General features: G+C 32.8%; 3 protein-coding genes across 4 annotated transcripts in view; 2 read left to right on the forward strand and 1 right to left on the reverse strand.

Moving 5' to 3' along the window:
• Window positions 1-138: 138 nt before the first annotated feature.
• On the forward strand, window positions 139-4,321 carry LOC106714014. The gene is made up of 7 exons (XM_045680006.1): window positions 139-387; window positions 609-688; window positions 1,148-1,305; window positions 2,655-2,726; window positions 3,764-3,902; window positions 3,974-4,092; window positions 4,175-4,321. The coding sequence occupies exons 1-7, from the start codon at window positions 335-337 to the stop codon at window positions 4,319-4,321; spliced, it is 768 nt and encodes a 255-aa protein (XP_045535962.1). The 5' UTR covers window positions 139-334.
• A 156-nt stretch (window positions 4,322-4,477) lies between these two features.
• On the forward strand, window positions 4,478-5,088 carry LOC123721385. The gene has a single exon (XM_045680007.1). The coding sequence runs from the start codon at window positions 4,487-4,489 to the stop codon at window positions 5,012-5,014; it is 528 nt and encodes a 175-aa protein (XP_045535963.1). The 5' UTR covers window positions 4,478-4,486; the 3' UTR covers window positions 5,015-5,088.
• Window positions 5,089-5,390: 302 nt separating this feature from the next.
• LOC106714260 overlaps window positions 5,391-27,541 on the reverse strand; it is a 115,907-nt gene continuing 93,756 nt past the window's right edge. Inside the window, exons 4-12 of one of the 2 annotated variants that reach the window (XM_045679902.1) lie at window positions 14,923-15,096; window positions 11,460-11,619; window positions 10,715-11,022; window positions 10,252-10,473; window positions 9,759-9,896; window positions 9,549-9,675; window positions 9,038-9,144; window positions 8,335-8,549; window positions 5,391-5,795 (exon numbers count right to left, since the gene is read on the reverse strand). In XM_045679902.1, coding sequence (XP_045535858.1) covers window positions 5,565-5,795; window positions 8,335-8,549; window positions 9,038-9,144; window positions 9,549-9,675; window positions 9,759-9,896; window positions 10,252-10,473; window positions 10,715-11,022; window positions 11,460-11,619; window positions 14,923-15,096 — 1,682 coding nt within the window. In that variant the 3' untranslated portion in view covers window positions 5,391-5,564. Of the gene's footprint in view, window positions 5,796-8,334; window positions 8,556-9,037; window positions 9,145-9,548; window positions 9,676-9,758; window positions 9,897-10,251; window positions 10,474-10,714; window positions 11,023-11,459; window positions 11,620-14,922; window positions 15,097-27,541 lie in introns of both variants that reach the window. The other variant, XM_045679901.1, reaches the window with a different exon arrangement.

Genomic DNA, 27,541 nt, shown 5'->3' on the forward strand with positions numbered 1-27,541 from the left:
TTTCTATTTAAATTATCCTGTTCTTAGTTTCATTTTACATTGTAATCAAGATATATAAGGTTCCGTACAAGTTTTTAAACATTAAAAGTATAATATTTCACAAATGGTTACATCTTATTTAATCTGGGCTCTCCACGTAGTGAAAACAGCAAGTAAAGTCTGTTCGTTGTTCCAACTGTCAAAAAATGTCTGATTTGACGCTGCCGTCTTTGACTCTGACACAAATTGCAAATACAGGTCATGTCAATTGTCAATTGGATTGGAGTTGTGTTGTGGAGAAAAATCAAGTTGTTTATAATAAATAAATGTTTACCTTTATTTACAAAAACTTAATATGTTGATTTTTAAATGTGCACTCATTGTTCTATCGTCTACATACATTTTTTCGTGAGTATTGATATTTTCAAACATTTTTTTCGTGTTTGTATTTATATTTTAGCTTCTTATTAATTAACTTAAAAATCTCTTGAGTTAATATTAACAACGAAAGGAAAAACATAACTTTTATAATTTTATTTTTTCTGCATCCTTCCTAAAACTTTATCGAATATTTAATTACAATCAAAATTAAAAGTATAAAATATTTATTCTTCGTTTATTTTTTCCAGCCTTTGTTTACAAGTGGCAAAGGAAACGAACTCTCTAGATACTGGCCTTGCTTTTTTGTATGTGGCCAGCGGAGCAATAGGTGAGAGGAGATTGCTAATCGTTGCTTGGAATTTGTTCTTTCATAATATTTAAAATAACAAACATTTTTTTAAATAAGTGCATACGGCTTTTTCAAAGTAAAATATAATTAATTTGCAAAAATACAAATGAAACTAATTACTGTTTGTTACTTACATTACTATCAGTATGTTGTAACTATGTATTAATTCTTTTTATAGGTTTATTTAATTTTAAACTCATTGAAGTGTGCAAAAATGTTTTTCTAATTTACTAATAACTTTCTTTTAAAGTGTGTCCTTTAGTGGTATAAATTTACTTATGTAATATATTGCTGTTAATATGATCTATGTAAATAGATGGTTTGACTTATTTAAGCTACGAAAGGATTTACTATTAGCTTTATCATTCATCATCATAATATGTTTTAAATGATACATTTTATATCATTATTAACAAATGTGCTAACAATTTTTTGCAGCTGGGAAAATCATCTATGACAGATACCAGCAAATTCATGTATTAGGTTCACTAACACCAAATCCCAATGTGACCTCCTTTGCCAATAGGATTGCTACATTTTCAGCCTCATTCCTGTCTCTGGGCTTCCTAGCATATCTTTTACTATTTCTGTTCAAGGTAAGAATTAACTAGAACTTTATGAAACATTAATATAATGGGTAACTAAAGCCATTAATAAATAATAATTAATAATTCGACCATTCCCAAAAAACATTAAGTTTAATTTAATGGCTAAATTATTGGTTTCTGTTGTGAAAATGTTTTAAATAATGTTGACATCTCTGATTTTTCACACAGGACATAACAGATTCTAAAATGTTTTTTGATGTTTTTCTGCGATCAAAATGTGAGGACAAATAGATAAATAAATAGACAGAATAAAATTTTGCATTACAATTTAACAAATATCAAGACAAATATTTGCTTAATATATTTTGTGTACACAATTTATTGACACCAATGAGAAAAGCATTCATATTTTTGAAATAATTGAAATATACAGATTTATTTAATTGGAAAAGTAAATAAAATCCAATAAATGCTATTATTTTATTAATATTAATTTTCCTTAATTACTATTAACCTAATTTATAGCAGTATAAAGTTATGTGGTGCTGTTTTGAGAGCAATTATTGTTATGTACAATGCTTTCATCATATGAAATACTGCAAACACAGTTTATCAAGATCTAAATGCTTCGTAACTGATGTTTTGCAACACTAATGTAACTTTAATAATTGTGTTACATGTTTTTATAGTTTGTTATTTAAGTTCTTTTTTCACTGGACTATTTAATAATTACTCAACCTTAATTTTAACCAGGTCGCTTAAAATAATTGATGGGTACATTAAATACTTTTTACTAATACTAGCTTTTATCCGCGACTCCGTCCGCGCGGAATAAAAAATAGAAAACGGGTAAAAATTATCCTATGTCCTTTTCCTGGTTCTAAGCTACCTGCCCACCAATTTTCAGTCAAATCGATTCAGCCGTTCTTGAGTTATAAATAGTGTAACTAACACAACTTTCTTTTATATATATAGATATATAGATAATAAATCTGATAGTTTAGATGTTTGTTAGAAAGTATTTCTAGAATGACTCAACAGATCTTGATGGAATTTGTCTTAATAGATGAAATAGACGTAGAGAACTGTCTGGAAAAATATTTAGGCTTTTTACTAAGTTTTTTTAATTCTGTGCTGTCGAGGTCGCAGGCAAAAGCAGGGATTAATTAATTAAACCCTTTTGTACATAAAAATAAGGACTCTTGTATGTGACATTTGATATCATTGTTTATATATTTTAATTAAATTTACTAAAATATATATGTATATTAAAACAAAATTGAAATGAAAATGCTTGTGTATTTATGTACTTATAGATCTAATTATGTTATATATATTTAATTTGATTTTATTACTATGTTCAAATGAATTATTTTTACTTCCATTTTGTTTTGCAGGTGGATAGCCATTGCTTAATAGCCTTAAATATATTTATATGTGCTTTCGGCACTTTGTACTTATGGGTACAGGTAAGTAAAAAAATACTTTTTTTAATTAATGTATGGATCTTTTCAAATATCTTGGCGATTCAAGGTTATGGTCCGCCAGTTCCCTCCCCAACAAAATATTGAAAACTACTGTAACAATTCAAACCTACTGAAGTTTTAACGGACAAAATAAGCTATTTCATTTGTACTAATCATGTTAAAATAAGTTATATAATTTGTGATATATAGAATTAAATTTTTTGTTAAACATATTTTACGATAGTTTAAATAATAATAATTGAGCGTTGTCACAAGTATTATAACTAGTAACAATTATTACGTTACAATACCACAAAGGTTTGTAATAGAAGCCTTAAGAGGTCATGTTGTAGAACGGAATATACTCAGATTTCAAACAAGCCTATTTGGTCCAGTTTCAATTTTTTTTTCACAGTCAATTTATTGGCCTGACAGGAAATGTCCATGCCCTCAAAAAAAAAAAAAAAACTGGTCTATTATTTAAAGGTCTAAGATTTATTGTTCTGCGTTTCGTCAAAAGGTCTTACTGCTTCAATTCAATATCTTCTCAATGCTTTTATTTATATAGCTGTTGATTCTATTTGTTATATAAACAGACGTAGTTACTGCTTATTATGCAAGTATGTTAGATCTTTTTAAATTTTTAATGAATACTGTACTCTATTTTATGGAACGCATTTAAATAGGTGGTCGGTAATATGTATACATATAGGAATAAAATAGCATTTACCCGATTATTACCACGCTCTGTAGCGCTTGGCGTTTGTAGGTCTTCCATAGACGTAAGAGAATATTGCTGGGTATATACTGAAATCCTCCTGAAGAATCTCTCACGTTTTTAAAAGAAGCTTTTAGAAAAGTCCTAATTTTTGTCTTGTCTATCATATTTGCGTCTAAATGGATCAGAGTGAAGCAAATCTATTTCAATGAATTTTCTAAAATTGTTGATGTTTTAACGCTAATCTTTTATAAAGCTTTTTAAAAAAAAAACAGCCTTGATACAGTCAACCAGTTACAATGTTTTTTTTGTATTGTTTCAGTGTGTTCTAACAACATATATATCTACATTATTTTATGACAAAAACTTGTTAATACTTCGACAATGTCTTGCCAATTTGAGCTTCCTTTTATTAGTACTAATGGCTATTTTTGGAACTATAACATCTTTCTTGACGGAAGGTAAATGTTAATATTATTTTATATTTTATATCCGTTAATTTGTAAGGATTTTAATACAAGATTATTTCCAGATGGTTCCAGTGGCTTCCGCGTTTGTCTCATCATCACATATCTATGCAGTTACTCGTTAACAGCTATTTTCTGCATATTTTTAATCTCTTTCCAGAAAGAATACGAGTACTTTGCTGTAGTAAGTTTAAATACAAATTCATTTGACGATGTGTTCTATTGTGATATTTATAATATTATATAATTGTGTTTATTTATTTCAGGGCCTACGATCCGAATTATTACTTGATGACGCATGTTCATTGAATAATGCGTCAGTCTCCGAAGTAGATGGTGTGTTTAGGACACAAGATATGCTCTCCAGTGCAATCGTAATAAAGGGGAGTATAACTTGTGCAAAGGTCTCTTGACCAGAGGCCGTGCCCGCGCAGGGCACGGTAACACATTCCAGTGGGGCATCGAATCCCTTTTGCTACGGCAGCTTTGGGAACACCCACGTCAATATAGAACAATTGGACAATGATAGTAACAAATGTTTACAAGACGAAGTCCTTTTGGACAACGACGACAGTGGTATGTCATCAGAAGAAAATGATGACTCTTTTAACGCGAGTGTTTACAATAATAATAATTTAAATATCACTAATAATATCGATGGAGTAATAAAGAAGTGCCTAACGAACGAATCTCATAGTGCTATGCATTGGAATGAAATTCCTTGTTGTTCAAAAGATGTGATTAATAGTAATGTTAGGGAAGACGTGTACAGGTTGAAGTCCACTGATATATTGAATGATAATAAAATAATTAATTCTGAATTTATAGTTATAGATTTGACATGTGATGTCGATGATGTGCGTGAATCTAAGTTCGGTCAGGAAGTGATAGGTACAAATGTGTTTAACGTCGATTGTGATAATGCAAGCATTCTTAGTGTAGAGTCGAGTCGGAGTTTAGTTCCTGTCGTCAAAAACGAAATAGTCGTATCGGAGAATCAGAAGTTGGTGAGCCTTTCCCTCTCTATACTTCTGGCGGCGATATTACAAGCGATGAGATGCTTCGCCCAGTTTCTGGAGGACATAGTTGTACCACAGCGGCAATAATACATGTAATCTATACTATATTTTTCGGTACGATATTCCCTAGTTATAATGTATTACAAAATGTTAACAATATATTTAGCTACTGTCTTGTAATTGTTGTTTTATTTAATTATCTAACAATGGGGAAATTCAGACTAAAGCAATTAGACTGTAGAGTATTTTTTTTTTATATTATAAGGCGACAAACGAGCAAGCGACCAGAATTCGCCGAATAGCGACCGCTGTCCATAGAATACTTAATTGCAGATGTGTTGCCTCCCGTTAAGTGATATAGTGAATTTTTTCCCTTCATATGCGTCCATTCCTTTGTCAAATCCACTTCTCCTTCCCATCCTATATAAAGATGCGGAAGGGAAAGATGACTATAATTAGCCCTCCGGGTCTAATAAAGGAAACACGAATTCGTAGTAATAATTTAATAACTTATACAGAGCATTACACAATTGTCGCTACTATTCACACACATCAAATAAATTATGAGGTTAAATAGGTCGTAGGTACATTAACCAATTTATACTACTTATTGTCTCGTCGTCATTTCACTACAAGTTTATAAGGACGCCTCGTTTATCACTGTGATCAGTCTGTTGTTTGAGTTATGGCACTTTTTCTTCCATTTGATAGAGTTCCTATGTTCGGGAGATGTTTGGTCGTCGGGCGCGGCGGGTGGCGAGGAGTTGCCAACTACGATAGACCAGCGCCGGCCGCGACGCTCGTTCAAATTTGGTAACTCCGCTATCAAATTGTTCTCATACTCGCTCAGCACTAGATAGTTCTCCACCTGTATGCAAAATTGACATTGTCAGTAAATGTGGGCTTTCCATCGAAATATAGTCGAATTTGGAAGTGAGAATCCTCTGTAAGCGAGAGTCATTGTCCGGTCTCGACAACCGACCTTCGCTTACGGAGTTCGGGTTAGAGAGAAAAATATCGCGGTCTCTTGGACTCTCGCTTATCCAGTTTGGCTGTGCTTGGGAAAAAAATTATCATCCCTATTATTCTCTTTAAAAAATCTGAAACAACAAATTTTACAAAATACGAATGAAAAAATCTACATCTATGACATAGATTGGGGAAAATATGAGTCTTGAAATTAATTTAACTGCTGAACTCATTGTTAACATTATTTAATTAGTAACAATGGATGGAGAGGTTCAAACAATTTGTATTTATAATTCTAATAAGTAAGTATACTGAATATTTTACTACGGCAAATATTTTTAATTGCAATAAAGTTATTATACTCCACTTGTTTTATTACTTTGTAATAGTTAATCCCATTAAATACATTCACGCGTTCATTTAAAACGTTACAATTTAAGAAAAGTAACTTCAATTCCACTACTGCTATACTTAAATTAATAAACACAGGTGGGCACAGTTAATCGAAAAGTTAACTTCGTTAATCGTTAATTCGTTAATTAAAAATTTAACTTCGTTAATCGTTAAAGCGTTAAATTCTGGAAAATTTAACGCAAGTTAAAGTTAATCGTTAACAGTTAATCATACCAAAATTATACATACTTCTTTCACACTTATGGTGGCAACACTTGTTTAAAATATTCATTTGATTATTTTAATTATGAAAATTAATTTTTATTAATAAAAAAATAGTTTTTATAAACAAAAAATTAATTTTTATTACTATAAAAATAAATCTTAATTCTATGAAACATTAGTATTAGAGACAAGTATGAATGCATTATAGTATATTTCATTACGAGTGCGGAAAGCCTGTCATTGCAAAGTGTCCGACAAATGTCTACCAGACCCGAGGCGCAGCCGAAGGTGAGGGTTGACAGTTGGCACAAGTTGTAATGACAGTTCCGCCCATGTACTAAACAACTATTTTTAATACAGTTGCGAAAAAATGAAGCAATTTAATATAATAATAAAAACACAATAAACTCAACTAACTAAAATGTTTGGAAAATGGCGCCAACCGTAAAAGAATACAAACAGAGATTTTTTTGTTTTCTTCGCCTATTCTGGGTAGGCAAAGGGAACTATGCCCAAACAACCAAGTCTTCGGTAGATTATTTTTATTGATATGAAATGAAAATTAAATTAAATGAGATGAAATAAAATGAAACCTAACCTAATTTATTGTGTCAAATCATTAAATTTGATATTGTAACAAATTAGGAGCTTCTTTTTAGAAATATTTGCATGAATCATAAAAACTTCAATGATTTTTTTTTTTGTAAAAACTTCGTGGTTGGTTTTTTCTTTTTAATAGACATTATTTTGATAGTTGGGAAAGAGAACGCACGAGTTTGGAAAAGCTAAAGAAAAATCACGAGTAAAAAAGTGTTTTTAATACAGTTGCTCTAAAGTGGCGTATTGCAGGGGCGAAGAGCGTTCGGAGTGTGGGCTATTACATACTCGTGCTTTTATAGACTCGTTATGAAATATACTATTTCGAACCTTCTTTTGATTTTGTCCTGTTGGTGACGTCTTTCCCGGACGCTCTAATGCATCACACTTGCACGCGAATTTCACATATATCAATTATCAACTCGTTCGTTCACCATTCGAGTCGCTGACAGTCGCCCAAAATAGTTGAACTTACGAGCGTGGCGTGGCGCGTAATTTAACGATTAACGGACTTTTATTAACGGAAGTTGAGTTTAACGGAAGTTAACAAAAGCGTTAACACTTTTTGAAGTTAACTTAAAAGTTAATCCGTTAAGCAAAATGTTAACTTCGTTAATTAACGATTAACGGAATAACGAGTTAATGCCCAGCTCTGTTAATAAATATTATTGTCTCTGTTTTATTAAAAAGAACAAAAGGGTTATCCCTTTCATACATCAATATGTAATAATAAAATGAACACTTTAGTGGAATTCTATGGTAAATGTCGGTTGTACCGTGAAAATTGTACGTCACGACTTGCCCACTAATGCGATTAGGTCTTGCGTAACGAGTTGTTGCGCTGCTATTCCTAAACTGTTTACCGGTGCTCTACATTTTTTACGTTCATTAAGTTTGTTCCTATTTAAGAGAATGTCGAGTGAAAGTAACTTGAGAAATAGTGGCCTTAATTATAATCGCTATTAGAATCTCAGATATTTACCGTTGTTTTCTTAGACCAAATTATCTGTATAAAACCGTATAAAACAAATTGTTATCCCTGTCATTATCTTGAAAAAAATGCAAATTTTTGGATGAATATTTGTTTGAAGGTATCTCCGGAACGGCTCAACGGATCTTGATGAATTTTGGCACATATGTAGGACATAGTCTGGAAGAATACTTTTGACCAATTAAGCAATGGGCTTAATTTACAACCGAAAGATAAAAATGTCTTGGATTACCTTATTACAACTAGTGATACAATCACCACCGCAATCCAAGTCCTCTAGAAGATGTTCTGGTATATCTAGATCCAGGTCCAAGTCGAGACCTCCTTCTTCGCTGATGCAGGTTAGCTCCGGCGGCAGCTTAGCCGGCGGGGACCCGAGACTGCCAGGTCCGATGCTGTCCAGCAGGAGATCGCGACCCGCCCTACCCGGCGCTACTAATTCTGCTCCTAGAACTTAGTTATGAGATCATAAAGTAAAACTACTATATTTATGACACAAGGCAAAGGATTCAGTAGTATAAATTCCATCTTAAAACGTATAAATCAAGAGCAACTTTAGTGTCGATGTAGGTAACTAGATGGCGTTAGTATATTTAATAACTGCTTTAATCAATCTCTTAGTTTGTACAGTTTGCTATACTCAGAGTCATTGCATAGTGATATCATCAGGTGAGACCGTGGTCAAGCGCTGGCTTTTTCACTACAAAAAACTAAAACGACCCATAGTGTAGATTTAGTGTCTAAAATATAAACCAAAGGACTGTTTTAGTATAATTAATCCAATGAGTACGACAGTCTTCTGGAGACACTGAATAATTGCGCAGTCTCCTCGAAATTTGTATCCCATTTATCTACCATTGCTTAACTTCTTACTTGAGGTATACATATTAGAAGAGACTGTTGTCGGATGATCTTAGATAAGGAGGAGGGATCACCTAAGGCAGTGGCAGCGCCTGTGGCCGTCCGCGGCTCCCGGTCCCTGCTGCGACTGCGACGAGACTGGCCGCAAGCTGACTCACAGTTGGCCGTACCGCCATTTTCTCTGGAATACCATAACATTTCGGATACGGAAATTATGTTTCAAATGATCTCATGGTGTAAACAAATAGAGGCTTGGTTAACAGCTTTTCACGAAACTTAATGTGATAAAGTACAGACAAGTTAAATGTCATTTTATATTATTATAACGTAGTCTACATTACCCCGAGTGGGGCCTATATTTACACGTCACGTTTACACGTGAAAGAGAAGTAACTCTCGTATTAGTAGTAATGCTTTGTTTCTACTTTCAGTCTGCCGAATGCATGTCTGCAATTTGTGCTTAGCTCAGATACATAATTATTGATTTTTGATCATTTAAGTGATTTGATGTAAAGAATACTTAACCCTTTGGGTGCATGAGGTGATTTATTTGGTATAATAAGTATGGGATGTAGTTATGAATACTTGGTGTGTTTGTGCGCGACGCTGCGGCGGTGCAGGTCAATGCAGAAGAGAGACAGCGAGCCTAGCAGCGAACACGTTGAGCTAAAGTAATAGCCCGCTTTACTGCCGCAACCCACGTTTATGTACCCTGAAAACATATAAATACAACTTATTAACACAATCAGAGAGGTTTAATGATTGGCAAAGGTATTTTACGGTGTAAACTAGTACCTGACAGGGGTACTCCGATTGCTATAGGCACGGCTTGCGAGCACTGCACGAAACCCCACGTCCTGGCGAAGTTACGCGAACGTACCCTCTCGTAGGTATACATCTTCAGAGAGTAGTGGTAGCCTCCGCAGAAGATACCTGAAATGGATAAATAAGGTTGTTTTAATTCATTTTGAAGATCAATTCTTACAAGACAGATCTTTTTTCGACGTCGCTTCAACCAGTTCAGTTCGTCTATAACAATTAGTCATGTGGTACCGAAACAATTCGTTTATTTCCAACTAAAATTATACAACTTGAAATTAAAAGTTCGATGCAATTTTTTTCTGAATGCAATAACTTTCTCAATACTTTTTCTTCTTTTAAAAAAAAAAAATTCCTAATTATTGAGAACATAATTATTGGGAAGTTAGTAATGGTAACTTAACACCAAAACACTTGATGTGTACTAGACAAAATTAAAAAAAATAATTTGCACGTAAGTTAACGTTACCATAGACCCAAGCGAACATCACGTATCCACTATAAGAGCCCTCGACAGCGGTCAGGGCCATAGTGGCCAGTCCGCACACAAACACCGCTGCCTGCGTCAGGTACTGCCGTGCTATGCGGCACTCAGCTGACTTCTGACGTACCAGCAGACCGAATGCCGCACATCCCACCGCCCATGCTAATCCGAGGTACGCTTGTAACAAGCCTGCAGTATCACCCAAACCTGGAAACAATAATTCTCAAAAGCATCTTCAAACATTCAATTAAAACTTCTCTGATTGTATTCTTATTTTCCTTCATATTTATGAAAACTGATGGATTCTATAGAGATTCAATCGTTTCTGCGTCATATATAGTTTTAAAATCGATTGTGAAATCAGAGGCCTAGTAGTTGAGTTAATGACAACAAATTCTCATTTAAGAAGTAAGAATTTACAATATTATTTGACAAATTTTGTACTTACCTTCTTCTTCAGCATGATAAGCTAAGTAAAATATCGGAGTGTTGATCCCAAACGCTGATATGCCAGTAGACATCAGCAGGATCCTTACAGTCTTTGATCTCAGCGTAGAGAAGTCGAAGAAGGGTTGTCGATCATCCGACTTGTTTTTGTCCTTCATTTTCCTTTTGATTTTGTTCTGGTTCTTAAGATGCAAGATGGCACGACGCTGAGGATGGTATAGGGATGCGGACCGGTAAAAAGTCCCGAGGATGAAGGTAACGAACACGACTCCTGTTACTGCCTGAAGTCCTAGTCTCCATCCTATTGCTCTACACAGAATAAATATCTAAATTAATAAAAGTGGTATAGCGAAGCATGGAACTGCAGAATTGATATTTGCTATGGATAATGATGAGACGATCGTACGTTATATCAAAATGCAATTTGATGAGATATTCTAAAACAATATTTTTTGCTTTAAAAATATTCTGTGCATTTTGCTTTTCTTACATAAATTACTGGAAAATGGGATCGTGTTGAAAGAAAGTACCTTCGTTCTTTTACATGTAGTACTCAAGATGCTTTTTAAAATATGAAGTGAATATAATGTAGCTTACTTTATTACCCAATTTAAATAAGAAAATTAAAAGTTAAACAATGTTAAATGTTATTTGTTTTTAATGCGTTAATCACATAAATTGCTTTATACTTAAAACGTGTCAAGCTTTTGATCGTATCGATGGTATTACTTATGATCGTAGTTTACCTTATAGCGCCTTTGATGAATGTGGACATGACGGCGATGCCGAGGCCACTTCCGCTCACTATGAAGATTTCGACGAGCTCGCGGCGTCGTTTGAAGTACTGCGCCACCATCAACGTCGAGCAGTCCCGTGTCAGACCTACGCCTACACCCACCACAGTGCCTGGAATTTTGCATAATACTTTACAGTAAATAGTCTGTTACTAATCTTCTCCTTTCTACTCGGACGTTCTTTGTTTTCATCATCTCCCTTCTTGTTTGTTCTAAGGAGCGCCGACATACTATATACTAATTATATTTTATGTTTTTTAGGATTGGAAAATATATTATGCTGTCTGGAGAGTGTAGTGAGCAGTCACTAGTGTAGTGGGACCACTATATTTGTACATTTAAATTTGCTGTTCTCAATTGTTTTTGTGCAATCTATTGATGGATGGAAACATAAATTGCCATAAAGATTGATCTCGCGCTCGCCTCAGTAACTTGTATCTTACAATCTGATGTTTGTGGATGTACCTAGAGGAAACTGTGACTGCTATTTTACGATCTTCTGAGATAAAAAAAACTTACAGTCTCGGGATACAAGTAACGCCAATGCATTCTTTACTATCATAGAGCAGATATTACCGGAATCTGGAAGTACCCATTAATAGATAAATGGTTAGATACAACGTCAATGGTAGGCATAGACGGCGACGTGACGATGATGCAGTGGAAGCTGTAAAGATTGCATCGCGTCAGTACGTGGGAGAAGGGAAGCAAGAACTTCCAGGATATCGCCGCTTATCAACACTCATCGCGGGAACTCGTGACGTGATATTTATAACACTCTCAGAACCGTGTGATGCGTATCGGATGAGTTTCCGAGACAAGTTGTATATGATACACACACATACAATGATCGTACACAGAAAAAAATATAAATCAGAGGTTACAAAATAGGCACATATCGTTGTAACTCTGAGACACTCGAGATTTTATAGTTTGAATCAAACAACTTATCACTTTAACTAAAAGCTTTTCACGTATTTCATGTAAGTATCCCTTAGCTCAGCCCCTTAGATTTGTAAAATAATTTTCCCAATGTACACATTTTTCACGAGTCGATTGTCTTTAATAAAAGGTGTTGTATGTTTTAGGTAAATATTAATCTAGGGGTAATTTATATTTCTTCATGCGCGTAGAGGATTTACGTTGAATGTGAATACTGTAGACATACCTATATTATATTCAATAAAAGAGTTTCAAATATAATATTTAGTTATTTATAGAGGGGAAAAAATGTCTATGTTCCCTCAGACAAATTAACATCCCTTTTCTTATTAACAGCACTATCTGTTAATGAATCTATTCGTATAGTCGATACATGGGATATCATATTTTAGAACTCTCCGTCTTCGTGATTAATGGACGATCGCCAAGTTAAATTAATTTAAATAAATCTATAAACCTTTGCAATTTGCTTTTAACCAACCAACGTACAGAATATAACTTATCTTCACTTTATTATTTGAAGAAAACAACTTAAAAATATCCGAGTTCCACGAGATCTAGTTTCCGGGGTCGTTTATGAGGAGCAATGTAGATAATGTGTTTTCTTTCTCGGATGCTCTCAGGCTATGGATGGAGCTGCAGCTATCTGACGGAACATTTCCGCTACCGAATGTATCGACTTGTTTGCTATCACCACCTAATAGTTGTTGCATTGAAAAATTCAACTTCGTTATTTGAAAAAGTAATACTTGACGGTATGTAGGGTATTTTTCGTGAAATAAATATTTTATATTTCATCTTAAAGTTTTACTTATGTCATCTCTATTTGTTCTGTAAATATGTGTGCTGCTGCTATGTATGCTTTAAAGTTTTTTTGGAAAAAAAATAACAACTACAGTTATTACGATATCAAAGGACTTTTTAATTTACCACTTGCTATCGGCATTTTTTTAAATTGGTTCATAATTTTGCTGCTCAAAACTTGACTACGTTTACTACTTATTATCTACTACTTATCTACCAAGCTACTTGTGTTAATAATGTAAGTAAAGTTGTTTTTAAAGGTTTTAATTATTATTTCCTTTTTAACTACTTATACTTTTTCAAGTAGTCATTAAAAAACGAATAAATTTACCACTGGTTAAAATTTTACATCGCCCCCGTTGCTTTTATTGGTAGGTGTCGAACTGTTTTCTTTTTTTGTAGCGGGAATTAAAAATATCGGTCGTTGCGAGAACGGGCCGAGGCGGTCATACCGCGACTTGGTTCAATTTAAATGCTAATACAATTCCTGCTGACTGCAGCATTATCCTCAAGAATAGTGTCAGCTTAGCGCGTACGTTATTGCAATTGTACACAGTTTGTGTCGCCTTACCATTGCCGGCTATCATTCGGTCTATTTCGTTTTAAAGTGTGCCTGAACGGAATTGGAACAGGAACAATGCGATTTAATATTTATTACTATTGTTTCGATATTTTCTAACATTTTTTTTAAGTCTTGGTTAAAACTCGATTTGGAAATATCAAATACAAAGTAAAGAATGCTTTTGTTTGGAAATTGTCGTCAAATAGAGGGCTTTAAGATGAATGCATTACTTAGTTATGTTTTATTTTATTAGTAGGGTTTAAGAAGTAACTTCAGCGTAATCAAATGGAAAATTTTAGACTTAAATTGTCGCAACTTAAGTAATGTACTTATAAGATGTTATAAGGTATAACAGTTAATAGTATTTTATTCATACTAATAATATTGGTATTTATAAATTAAAAAATAAATTGTGATCTTAATTAACTACTGGAGATTTTATCTAAGATCTGAAATATTGGGAACAATATTTTATTTAACTAGGCGAAGTGTACTTTAAAACATTTTTGAAAAATGTTAATATAATTGCATTTTGTAAATGTAAATGAATAATTTGTAAATATCTTCATTAATTGTTACAAACGAGGATTCGTTGACAGTTTCCTTTGATAATTTCATTATTTATTCGCGATGCGTGAAATGTGCAGCGCACTTCTTACGCGCGCCGGTTTTCTCTGTTTGTTTATTTTCGATGATCGCAGTTTTATTGGATATCCGCTTGTTTGCTCTGAGAGCCAATTAGCGGATACCTTTGAAGTTCGATTAAATGAATCTGATGATATAAATTAAACTGTCAAGTGTTTGCGCGACTTAATTTTAAGTATATATTACATTACACTTTGTGAGTACGTAAGTTTAACGCGATATTTATCTTTCTTTTGAACAAATATTGCGAAGAAATGTCATCGCGGTAATTCTTAAAGTTACTCTGGAAATAAAATATACATAACTTACTTCATTATGAGTAAAGATTTCATACACTAAAAATACTCTTAATGATAATTTAGCATGTCTTGAGTTGTGCTGTTAGAATATGGAACGGTACTAAATCATTCCATATTTTAGCTATTATCTAGCCCAGTAATTATTAAGAAGACTAGTACTGACCATAACTGAAGAACAGCTGATGGAACTGTGTCGCAAATGATGTGAAGAGACAACCGAGCGCTGCGACCAGACCCCCCACGACCGCCGTGACGCGTGTCGACTTGCGCACGCACAGCGCGACCGACACCGGAGACAGCGCAAGCGCCACGCCCACTGAGAGCGCCCCCAGGCAACCTGGAACGAATATGTCTATTATCAACTTAGGTATACACCTTGAGCTATCCGTTCATAGTTGGATTACGCTAGTAACAAACTGGAACACACAGACACACAGAAACCTGGAACACACATTAACTATTTATCTACTGTTGATAGGTTGTGTAAGGTAATTCGACACAGAACTTCTATGCGAGCGTTTCTGTTTTTCTGTAAACCGTTAAGAAGTCAATCAAAGAGATTTAGTTCAGTGAGAATCCGATACATTCATCCTTGTCTAATGTAGGCGATACCTACATATGTTAATTGCATGCCAGAATAATATGACACTAGTTTTGAATGTACAGTAGAATTCGTTTATTATGACATCGAAAGGAATTGACAAACACGTCATAATAAGCGGACGTCATACAAAGCATTTTATGGAAAAAAAAACCGTTTTTATGTAACCCAGGGCAGCTGATAGGTATTCCTTTGTTTCTTATGATTTTAAACCACTGAATTAATGCTTGATCAACATTTTCTTGTCCCAATTTTCGAAGCCTCTTCGGTTTCAAAACATTTGAATTGAAGGATTGCTTAATGCGGTTCTTGTTTTTAAAAATCATTGAGATTGTCGAATGACCCACGCCAAATTTCTTTGCGAGAGACGAGTTTGATTCTCCATTTTCTAATCTGCATTGCACCGTTCTCCTCAATCGTAATTGCTTTACGCCGCGCCGTTTAGATGATTTTTTTTTCACTCTGCGTGACCTTCAAGTGTCAATTACTCACTGAGAAACTGAGATTCAAAACAAAAATGAGCCACGTGCCGAATATCATTGGGAATCAGTGAACATTACCGAAGGTGTAAAGAATTATGTCGGCCATTATAACCGGACATATTAAGCGACATGTCACTGTAAGGAAAGTCATAATATCCGACTTGATTATAAGAATTTTATATGGAAAACAAACTTCCTAGTGCAATTACGTCATAATAATCGGTAGGTCAATATAGGCGGAGTCATAATAAACGGATTCTACTGTAATAATTTACTTTAAATATATATCCATATTGTTTCTTTGTAAAGTATTTAGTCCAAATTAATCACGATTTAAATGTACGATGGAATGCGACATATCCGATACACATCAGTGATATGCGTTTCGGAATGTGTGTAGGATGACTTTATAGCGGATTGCACTCAGGAGCTCACGTAAATATGACTTAATTGACATCTTTATACACACATAGAATTAACAAAAGCAACATTAATTGTATCATTCCGTGGAACAACAAATACTGGAGAGGCGTAGGACGAAATATAATGCGCCAATTATATTTCTAAACAGTATTTTTAGTAATATATGCATAATAATATGTAATATTATATTAGAGTGAATTATAAGACATTGTAAATGTAAATAAGACGCAATACTTTAGATGGATTTTGTTGTTAAATTATTTTCCGTTTTATTAGATATTATAAAAGACTGAAAGGAATATAAAATTCGTATGGTGAAAAGTAAAAAGAAGTTAAAATCGTTTTAAAAATACATTCTTATTCATACTTGAATTTATTTCACGCGTTCCAGAACATTCAAATAACAAACTATTATAATTTATTTTATATCAAGTAAACAGTATGTTAATTTTATAGTTCATAATTGCTTGTAATCTAGTCTTGCTAAATAAATTAAGACGAAAATTGATGACAAGTTCTCTAAAGACGGTTTTGTAAATTTAATATGATTAGATATTAAATACATCATGACCCCATTTCGAAGATATCATTAAAATCAATGACGTGGCAGTTTTATTAACGGCCGCTGATAAATGAGAACCATTTTTTATGAGACTTATTCAGATTTGTGGTTATACGGAGCTTTGAGCAGAATGTTTAGGGCATAGATTTCGTGGACTATGAAAGCAATGATGAATGTTTACGCGCTACACTTTGGCGGCATGAATGTGGATGACTCGTATTATATTTTATTGTTGGCATGAATTAAATTTGCACACTAAATGCGATTACTTGCTTTTTTACAGGTGGACTGTATACAGATGGTTTTAGCAGATGGTTAAAATGACGTGACTCGTTCGCTATTTTATTACAGTACGATATACTTTCTGGTCCTGTGAGACGAGTGTTTCTTACAAATGAAAACTTACCTAACGTAATTAGTCTGTTCAAGTCAGCTATAATTTTATTGACATTTAAAATAGGTGCTCATGACCTATTATTATGTTGTTTCGTTTACGTCCATCGGATCTAGGATAAGTTTGTCGGAGTGTACTCGAATCTATACAGACGTAGATTCGTCTTTATTTTGTTTAAAGGCGAGATAAATTCTTAGATGTGGCAGCCTTAATGCACTTGCTCGACAGCAAGAATCTCTCCATTTTATTGTTACTCGAAGCTATAAAGATTTCGTTCGTCTCACCTTGTACGGCGCCTGTCGTGTTCTTAACAGGGATGTCGATATAAGTTAAGTAATACGAGTATATTGATGTACTATGATATCATGTTATTTTATTTATTTTTGATAAATTTTAACACAATAAGAAGTTAATAATTGAGAATTGTGTTTGACTGATCGTACTTTAAGATATCGTTTGCTAAATAAAATATAAAAGCGATTGACACTTTTTGCACAAAAGAAAACAAGAGTTACTTTATTTATCAATCAGAAACATTAATGAATTAAAGAAAACGCGTTTTCTAATTGTTTTTGTGATGGCGATAATATATACGGTGATGATATTTTACATCATAATAAAGTTTAAAACACTTATCCTTCGAAAATACAAGTATATTAATCAAATATTTATTAATTATGTGATTAAAAAAAATAGCAAATAAAAGTAGATACTATTTGTGAAAACCCTGTTAAATGATGAATAACAAATCCTGACAAGACGTTCGTCCAGTTCAAATAGTGTTCGTTTGACCTATTTATCTATTTATCCCATTTATATAACAACTGTCATCTTCAAGATTTTATCTTATACGTTAAATTATATCAAAGTTAAGAAACAAAAGCTTGTAGTACACTCGTACCTGATACATATAAATAATTCATAGTCCTACGAACTGATCCGACCCGTTGGGGATAAGTGAAACTAAATTACAGAAACCCTTTAGTCAATGTCATTTTCTATTTTATAGGTTACTAATTTTTTGACAGAACTATCAACAGCGTCGCTCTCATCAGACAGGAAAACTAATACTTCTGTAATTTACTTAAATAATCTGTGCCATTAATGACATTTGTTAAAATTGAGTTGGGATTAATTAAACATTTATAAACTTAATCTGTCGAGAAATTCTTGAATCTTGTATAACATAGTGATATTAAGTTCCCAAAGATAACAAAATCTGTTATAATGATTTATAATGATGTTTAAAATTTAGTTCAGAAAAAAAGGTGAAATTTTATATCGAATATATCAAAGTGAACTAAGTAGAATACATTAAAAATGTTTTGGCAACAATATCAAAATCTTTAACATACAAGTGACATGTATCCAAACGAGGTTCTATTTTTGAATTATGTTTACATTTTTAAATATTCAGAACTGGCGGTAGAATTAAAAAAATACTCCTACACACACTACACACATAACTTCCAGTATAAGTCCTGTCAAAATCTGTCCAGTCGATTCGACAGAAAGAGACAAACTGACATTAAAAATTGGTTTTTCATTTAAGCAACGCAAATATGATTTTTTTTATTAATTGTTTAGACTGTATAAATTTTATAGGTGAGTTTTAGATCAGTAAGGACACTGGGCAAATTTGTATGGAGTCTGGGCTAAATGCTCAACAGTGATGAAACCCATGCCATTTGAAAGATTATGGGGTGTTATTTAATTCATACTATGGCAGCCATGTCGAAAACGAGTGCGAACATGGTGTTTTCGAGCATTCAAAAATATAATAATTACTATGGGAGTTAGTAGCATTAGCGTGTTGTGTTTTATATTTAAGAGAAAAAAAAAACAACACGTTTGTTTTGTTTATAACTTTATTATCATTTATTACATAGATTTAAACATTTTTTTCGAACTACAATAATATTTTGATAATATACAAACAAAAAGAACATCCAAACAATCTCAGAATGTGAGAGGAAAAATAAATGTGGCATGTACTATGTTATATTTTTGACGTATTTTCTTTGCATGAAAAATGCCTTATAGATATTTACATATATACATCAATGAGAACATAAAATAAAATCTGTTACATTTTTGTTTCAGTAAAAAAACAAAAATGTAACAGATTTTATTAAATGTAACAAATATTATTGTAGTTCGAAAAAAATGTTTGAATCTATGTAATAAATGATAATAAAGCAATAAACAAACAAACATGTTGTTTTTTTCTCTTAAATATAAAACACAACACGCTAATGCTACTAACTCCCATAGTAATTATTATATTTTTGAATGCTCGAAAACACCATGTTCGCACTCGATTTCGACATGGCTGCCATAGTATGAATTAAATAACACCCCATAATCTTTCAAATGGCATGGGTTTCATCACTGTTGAAATGTTGGCCCAAAATGCCCATTGTCCTTTGTCTCGAGTACAACTAAGTGTGGGATATATAGTTTAATTTTACTAAATTTATTTTTAATCATTATCTGGGACAGAAAGAAGAAAATGTCAGAAAATGATATCATACGCCATAACTCAATATAGCGGTGCAAGTAAAAAACTGTCCTGCTAAAATCAAGACGATACGGAAATTCAAGCAGTTGCATCCGTCATCGCGTAGAGTGGATTAAAAATGTTGAGGTGACATTGCAGACATTTGCAGCAATGCACGGACTCGGTACAGCAAGATTTTAGAACTGACTAGACCCAGTGATGACATCATATGGTAAGTTCTATTTCTTATCTTTTATTATAAACAGCGCAATTTCGTATGTAAATTACGAACTCATGTAAGACGTACTCCGTAAGTTTCCGTAAGCTCAGATTATTGCATAATTTAAGTGTAATGTAGATATTAGCTTCTTCGAAAATCGTTTTGTGTTATCTTGATTTATAGACATTTTATATTTGTTAGTTACATTACAGTTTCACGTTAATTGTTTTATAGACTGGAAAGTAATAAAATGAACAACTATGGCAAATTAAATAAAACAAAAAAATAAAAAGTAAACATAGTTTGTAAAGACAGATTGTCTCGAGAGTTTAGAAGCAATCAAAGTGTGTCGGGCATGCGGCCAGTAAACACGACTGAAAAAAAAAACGCCATCGTTTAGTCCAAAATATATCAGTTGGAACAAACAGCTATTGCAAAAGTTTTTGAGTCACCGACTAGGGGTCATTGGCTTTGCAAGCCGTCACCAACATCGGTCACCCATCACGTCACCCATATAGAGGATAAGCCTGCACAGACGATGTTAAATCTAGCTTCACAGATTGATGAGTGACGCCCCGTTGCCAGTCACCCCGGCCTGATCTTGCGTATTTATCTCCCAGTCACATCACACTATACCTAATTTACTGGGGATACAAACGAAAATTAAATAAATATCGGCTTCGTCTAAGATATATTCTAGCCTTTTTTACTTTTAGGTTGTTAAAAATGTAAATATTTTGTTCTATTACAATTTTAAAAACTAAAGAATTTTTTACAATATTTATGTTACAAAGACGAGACAAAAACTAAGTCATTTTAAATTTAAAGTAACTTGCCACCAAGTACATTGTATTTTACACTGAAGTCACGCCTCTGAATAGGTTCGAAATAAAGAAATAGTGCTGCATCATGGGTTTAACTAAGTGGCCAGTATTTCTGTCTATATCGACTCATATCGAACGCAATCGGTTAAAATGTGACACTGATGGACCATTCTGTGGAATGGAATCGAAAACTTATTCCCAACAGATACGAGTGATTTTTTTTAAATAGACTGAACATATAGACTGAACAATGACGAGTTATTCACAAGTTATTATTTGTAATCTTATAAATGAGAGCTGACAGAATAGTTAAATTTACGAAATTACTTACATATTAGTACTTATATAATAGTAACAAATCATTAATATATTATATAATTACTAATATTATAAGTGCGAATATTTGGATGGATGGATGTTTGTCAAAAGGTATCTCCAGAACAACTCAAGGGATCTAACTGAAATTTGACATAGATGTAGAACATAGGCTGGAAGAACACATAGGCTTCAAATATATTTTTTTTTAATTCCGCGCAGACGGAGACGCGGGCGACAGCTAATTTTAAAATACAATTAAAAGTCTTTGGAAAATTAGAAAAGTTCTGTTTTCGCTAAAAATAGTTTACCTACTTTTTTATATTTACTACACGATATTTAGGAAACATCAATATAATAGACGCCTAGTATCGTAAATTTTATGTTTTTTGTTTTTCCAATCACTCTTAATGTCACAAAATCTATGAGGAGGGTGAATCATTGAAGCACAATAACGTATAAAGAACAATAAATCAGCACAAAGGGCCGCCTTCAAACGCAAGTGATATATTGTGTTATGACTTACTTCAACCTCCGAGAACCCTAAATTATATTAAAATATTAAACAATACTAAATATAATAAATTAAAACTAAGTACACTTATACCAATCACATTATATCTTTCTTACTATAATATTATAAATGTGAATGTTTAGATGGATGGATATATATTTGTTTGAAGGTATTTCCGGAACGGCTCAATGGATCTTGATGAAATTAGGCACATATGTAGAGCATAGTCTAGAACACATTTTTTTTAATTCATTTTGAAGTCGCGAACAAAAGCTAGTTTAATAAAAAATATAACAATGTTTTTACTCGGTTTTTTTCACCATAACCAACCACCATCCACTGCCGAAACAAGTGTTTAGAAACATATTTACATCTCGTTTGTTTTTTTCATTGAGAATCTGCGGGATGATAATATGTTTTTGCACAAGTATGACGGCAGTGAGAAGTAACGATAAGAAACATTTTCATGAACACTGTCACACTGTTACAAAATAATTTTTACACGCAATAATTTGTGAATAATCCAATTTGTAAATTTGACCGCTATTAGTTATCAAGAGTTATTTTCATAAAAATAAACTCTTACAGATCCGATGACTTCAGTTTGAAGCTTAAATGAGCGTGACCCGATTTCGAAATAACATTTTGATTGACCTGACAGTTTAAAAAGTAATCCAATCGTCTCGATTAAAATAACGTTAAAAACTGAATTAAAGATGAAGTTGTAACTTAAATAGAGAAAAAGTATGCTTCGATTGGGCCCATTTATCTTTTTAATTATTGATCAAAGGACTGTGTACTTTTCTGTAAAGTTAGTTTGAACGGTTCAAACGAGATTTTTTTTGGGACATTACGTAATTTTTATGAGATTTATCCTTCCAACAAAGTTTTTTTTTGTCCGGACAAGTGCCAGTAATTATAATGAACCGTAATAACATATGTGGACCGACACTTTTAAGAATGTTTCTTGGTATTGTTAAATATATCAACATATTATGTAATGTGTTTTAAAATACTTAAATAATTGTAAAACATCAGCTTGTTTGTTCTAAATATTTAAATTATTTGATGATGTTTCGAATACCTCAGTTTGCTGTGAAAAGTTATTTCTGTCGACTCCTGTTATCTTATTTATATTATAAAGAAAAACTTGGTAGATATTAATCAATGTATAATTTACGAAAACATAAGTTATATATCCGGTAACGTAAAAAACATTAATCAAATAAAGTTTTCAAACGAAACAACAACGTGTAAAACATAAAAAAATAATTTTCTCTCAAGTCAAACAGAGTCATAAATTTTTTAAATGTCGACGCGATCCTATCTGCGGAATATAAACACGATGTGTATAATTTATCGCGCCGAATTATGGTAACATTAATCTTACGGCCCGTCTCCTGTGCAGGACACATTCGCGTAACAGAATCAAGATTGGATCTGAATGAAAAAATTATAATCGAGTGAGCATTAACATATCGCCGGTGTTACACCACTTCAAAATGTACAGTCGCCATCGCTCGCGGTATTCTACCTTCGAAGTGGCAAACGTTTGTGCGTCTTGGACGTCTTAAAACGATAAAAGTTATTAAATTTTGTAATAGCGTATTCCACACAATACTCAGAGATACAATGAAGTTGAGTTTTATTGGAATGATCGACGATAGCAGCCTTTCCGTTATTTGCAGAAAGGGTGGTTTTTAAATTAGTTGCGTGTTGCATGGAAATATTTTTGTAACTGGAACACCGCGAATGAAAGCGACTGTACACATAATTATAATCGAGCGCGCGTTAACGCATTGGAGATGTCGCGTCAACGCGTGTCGACGCGTATTTAACATCTTCGGGGATGATAAATGTGAGGTCATTGTAACAGGCGACCACTCATCAAAACATAATCGAATGATTTGCATTGATGAGTATTTAAATCGACAGGTGACTTCGTCGAATTTTTGAGATATTGATTTAAGAATAATTTTCTTTTGTTAAGATATTTTTTTTAATTATTTCAAATAGAGAACAAATAAAATGGCCATGGTCAGTGATGATGAAACAGTATTATAAATGAAAAGTGTGGCGCAAATTCTCCAAGATGGATTAACGTACACTTGAAAAGTATTTGTGAATAAGAAGTTAATTTATTTTATTACTAAACTATTATTTAATTTACGAATCAATCGTTATTTCTTTTAATTGAATCTCGTTTATGATCACATGTCGGACATCTTTCAAATTTTCACAATTTAGATGGACTGATGCCAAGTCAAGTATTTTGTTTTTATATTTTTGTTTATTACTACTTAGATGTGAATAGCTGAGGTCTATCTTAGTGTTTAAACGAAGCTTAGGTCTCAATTCAAAAATACTTACAAGTTTATTGCGTTGTTACTAAGACGTTGTAAAGGTCGTGTACAAAATGAAATAGATAACAGAAGATTGAGAGTAAATTTCATAGACTACTAAAATGTTACTCAAATATATTTAAAAAAAGACAGAATTTTCGTTGGTTTCTGAGACCGAAATTCTGGTATAAAACATATTGTTATCTCTGTCATCAAAGATAATGAAAGGAATGAAGATATTTTTTATACAGGGATTTTGGTCTCAGAAACCAACAATTAGTAACATAAAATATACAATGGCAATTGTTAGAAGTCATTTATTTCTTAGTGTTCGTGTACAATTCAAAATATCTAAAGTTTAATAGATATCGCAAAGCCAGACTATTGGCGCTTGTTTGAGAAGTCAACACGTTTACGTAGTTCTCATCTGGCACATTTGGCATCGATTCTATAAAGCAAACTACGCAATTACATACGGCGAAACATTGTTTTATGACAAGGAAAATGAAACACAGTTTCGTTGACATAAGCAGACGATAAAAGCGACCTATCGTAATCTTTGACAAAACAGAGATATATTTGAAACGGAGATTTAGATCTCAGAAACCTACGGTTAATCATATTTATATCTACTAATCTGTATGATCTGGTAAAAGAGTAATGGGTAAATAAATTAATATTTAACTGAGAATTTCTTTGAAATCTTACATCTTACTAATATTATAAATGCGAATTTTTAAAGGTATGGACGAATGGATGTTTGTTAGAAGGTATCTCCAGAACGGCTGCATGGATTTTGCTGAAATTTATCATAGGTGTTGTATATAGTCTTGAAGAACACATAGGCTACTAATTAAGTAATCCCGCGCCGACGGAGTTGCGGGTGACAGCTTGTTTTAGTAGATTTCATTGGGAATTTTTTAAGTACACAGTTTTCCGTTTAAATAGTTACAAGTAGAAAGCGATTGTTTTGTCAATTCCGGAAAATTTAAACTAATAAAGCTTAAATGTTTTTTTATGAATTGGAAGCTGATAAAATTCTAATAGATCCATTAATACGCAACATGGATAATCTTTTGGGGTAGAAATAATCTGCAGACATATTTGTTTATGCCTTAATAGTTAGATAACAGGATTTAAGGAAGATAAATTTTATCTGTTATATGAAAAAGTTTTTCGTTAGATCCATTTTCGTCCAAAAGTTTGACATGGTATATGTATAACTATGTTAACGTCGAATATTGAAATCATTCAATTTTGTCACATAAACACATAATAAAACATTCAGATTATGAATGATTTTTTTTAATTAATTTAGCAATAAAAAACTGTTTAATAAGTTTTAGTGATAGTATTAAGATCTTATAATAAACATACTAATATTATAATCGCGAATGTTTGGATGGATGGATGTTTGTTTGAAGGTATCTCCAGAACGGCTCAGCAGATTTCGATGAAATTTGACATAGATGTACATCATAGTCTGGAGGAATACATAGGCTACTTTTATTTGATATAAATGTACATACAAGACTACATGGTAAATGATATATTGTAGTTTAGTTGTATATTTGTATGACTTATGACTGTAGTTAAGACGTAATCTTCAACAAATGATCTGTTTTAGACGGTATCTGTAACATTAATTCTAATCTTGTGTCGTATCTAAATGAATTATGATATCAAATTCATTTCCGGATGCTGAGTTTCTAAGATGAAAATCCTTGTGTATTTATGTAACTTTGGCCTAATGTGGGTTATGTATTCTAAGTGCTATATTAGTGCCAGAAGTGTAGTTATTAGCGTATATGGTTCAATAAAATAATGCATAAATATATATTATGATGTTCCAAATTTGGTTTATGGTTCAACTTCACTTAGTATAGTCATAGGTTTACGACGATTCTTTTAGTCGTTTTAATTGTTCGTTCAGAATACAATAGAAGTACTTCTAACTACGATTTTAACGGGAAATCATACAGTCGAAATCCATATAGTATTTTTATTTATAAAATTGTTACAAACTTTGGAGCAAGGAATTCTAGTAACACGCTTTACATTTGTCATTTCTATCGAAATTACTCTAAAAGGTACCCCTGTCATTGTTTTTACGGCAGGTTTCTGTCGCACACCGATTCACTTCAAAGGATAATGACTCCTTTACGCGAAATTATTGATCCTCAACAGCATCCTTCGGACGTTTATACAATAAATTTATTGACTGTTACTTTTACGATTGCCGTGTTTCAAATAGTCTCTGTGTTTTACTTTTTGTGTCAAATAGTATTGGACTTTTTCTGACAATTATTTCTGCTGTTTGTTGATTCAATTTGATTCATTAAATGAATAAGAGATTAAAGCTAACCGTTTTATACATTTATTTCAGATTAGTATCAGGATCAATATTATATACAATAATTTGCATTCGTATGAATTCGGATGAATGGGGAACGGATATATACAAACTGTATCAAATTATCGGGTCGTGTTAAAGCGCTTTTATCTGCGCCTGTCAGCGGCCCAACATATTAAACCTCCTTAGAAATGATAAATGCGTTACGATGATGGTACACGGGTCTTATCAGGCCTGGAGGCGCGATCCTAATATACGATTAGCCGTGATTGGCAGTTTAGCAGACAATATATTTTTTTACGAACTAGTCCGTATATCATTTTGGTAATATTTCTTTTCATTTTGATCTAGCCTCGACTGAGATTTATAACGTTTTTTCATGAATTGACCTGTTTAATTTGATATAAGACATCAATCAAGATATTCCTCAATGGATACTTGTTTTAAACAGGAAAAGTAATCGTAATAGACGAAAAACATTAACGTAATGAAATTATTTATCAGAGGTCCTAGCACGAATATATGCGACACACGCCTTCGTAACGTTATCGACAAAATATGTCAAATTTTGTATTTGATTTTTTGGTGTACTTTACGTCCGGCAGGGCCTGGCAAAAATTTTAAGACAAATTTTGTAGATGACGTCATGAAACTTTTTCATGATTATTCGTGCTAGGCCCTCCATTCATCCATTCAGCCTCGTTACGCCCACTGCTGGGCATATCCCTCCCCCAAAGATCGCCACGATATCGCTAGAAAAACTGAAAGCTCTTATTAGGTGTCGATAGATAGTGGGCTGTCAAAATTTTTATACGTTCTAGCGATTTAAAAAAAAATAATTTAATTATTTTTTCATTTTTTGCTATAAATAATTTATAAAATATCTTAAAAATATTTAATTGTTTTTTATTTTATTTGTGAGAATTTTGTGGGAAGTCGTTATTATGAATAGATTCCAAAGAGTACTTTGTAGTTTGTATATAAAATAAAGTTTTAATATGTATTTGTGGTATATTTAGTGCTATTTCAACTCTTGATCATGTTGAGATTATGTTTTAGGCCAATTTTGTGGCATTTCATTTATCAGCCTCTTCGCAGACTAGACGGTGACTCCATGACGTCACATTAAACGGTCTATGTTCAATTGAGTATTGTCTAGGATCGAAGACAGATCACTTAGCAACCGTGCGTGATGTGTGTAAACGTCTATAAAACTATACACGTCCACGCATCATAAAAAACCTCGTCTGGT

Source organism: Papilio machaon, chromosome 11 (assembly GCF_912999745.1).
Source record: "Papilio machaon chromosome 11, ilPapMach1.1, whole genome shotgun sequence".
Classification (NCBI taxonomy): Eukaryota; Metazoa; Arthropoda; class Insecta; order Lepidoptera; family Papilionidae; genus Papilio; species Papilio machaon.

Excerpts from the sequence above, each read along its gene's own strand:
- LOC106714014 (XM_045680006.1), top strand. The coding sequence starts at position 335 with ATGTTGATTTTTAAATGTGCACTCATTGTTCTATCGTCTACATACATT. Across the intron at positions 388-608 it reads TCGTCTACATACATTTTTTC|CCTTTGTTTACAAGTGGCAA; the intron begins GTGAGTATTGAT and ends TATTTTTTCCAG. Across the intron at positions 2,727-3,763 it reads CTTTGTACTTATGGGTACAG|TGTGTTCTAACAACATATAT; the intron begins GTAAGTAAAAAA and ends GTATTGTTTCAG.
- LOC123721385 (XM_045680007.1), top strand. The coding sequence starts at position 4,487 with ATGTCATCAGAAGAAAATGATGACTCTTTTAACGCGAGTGTTTACAAT.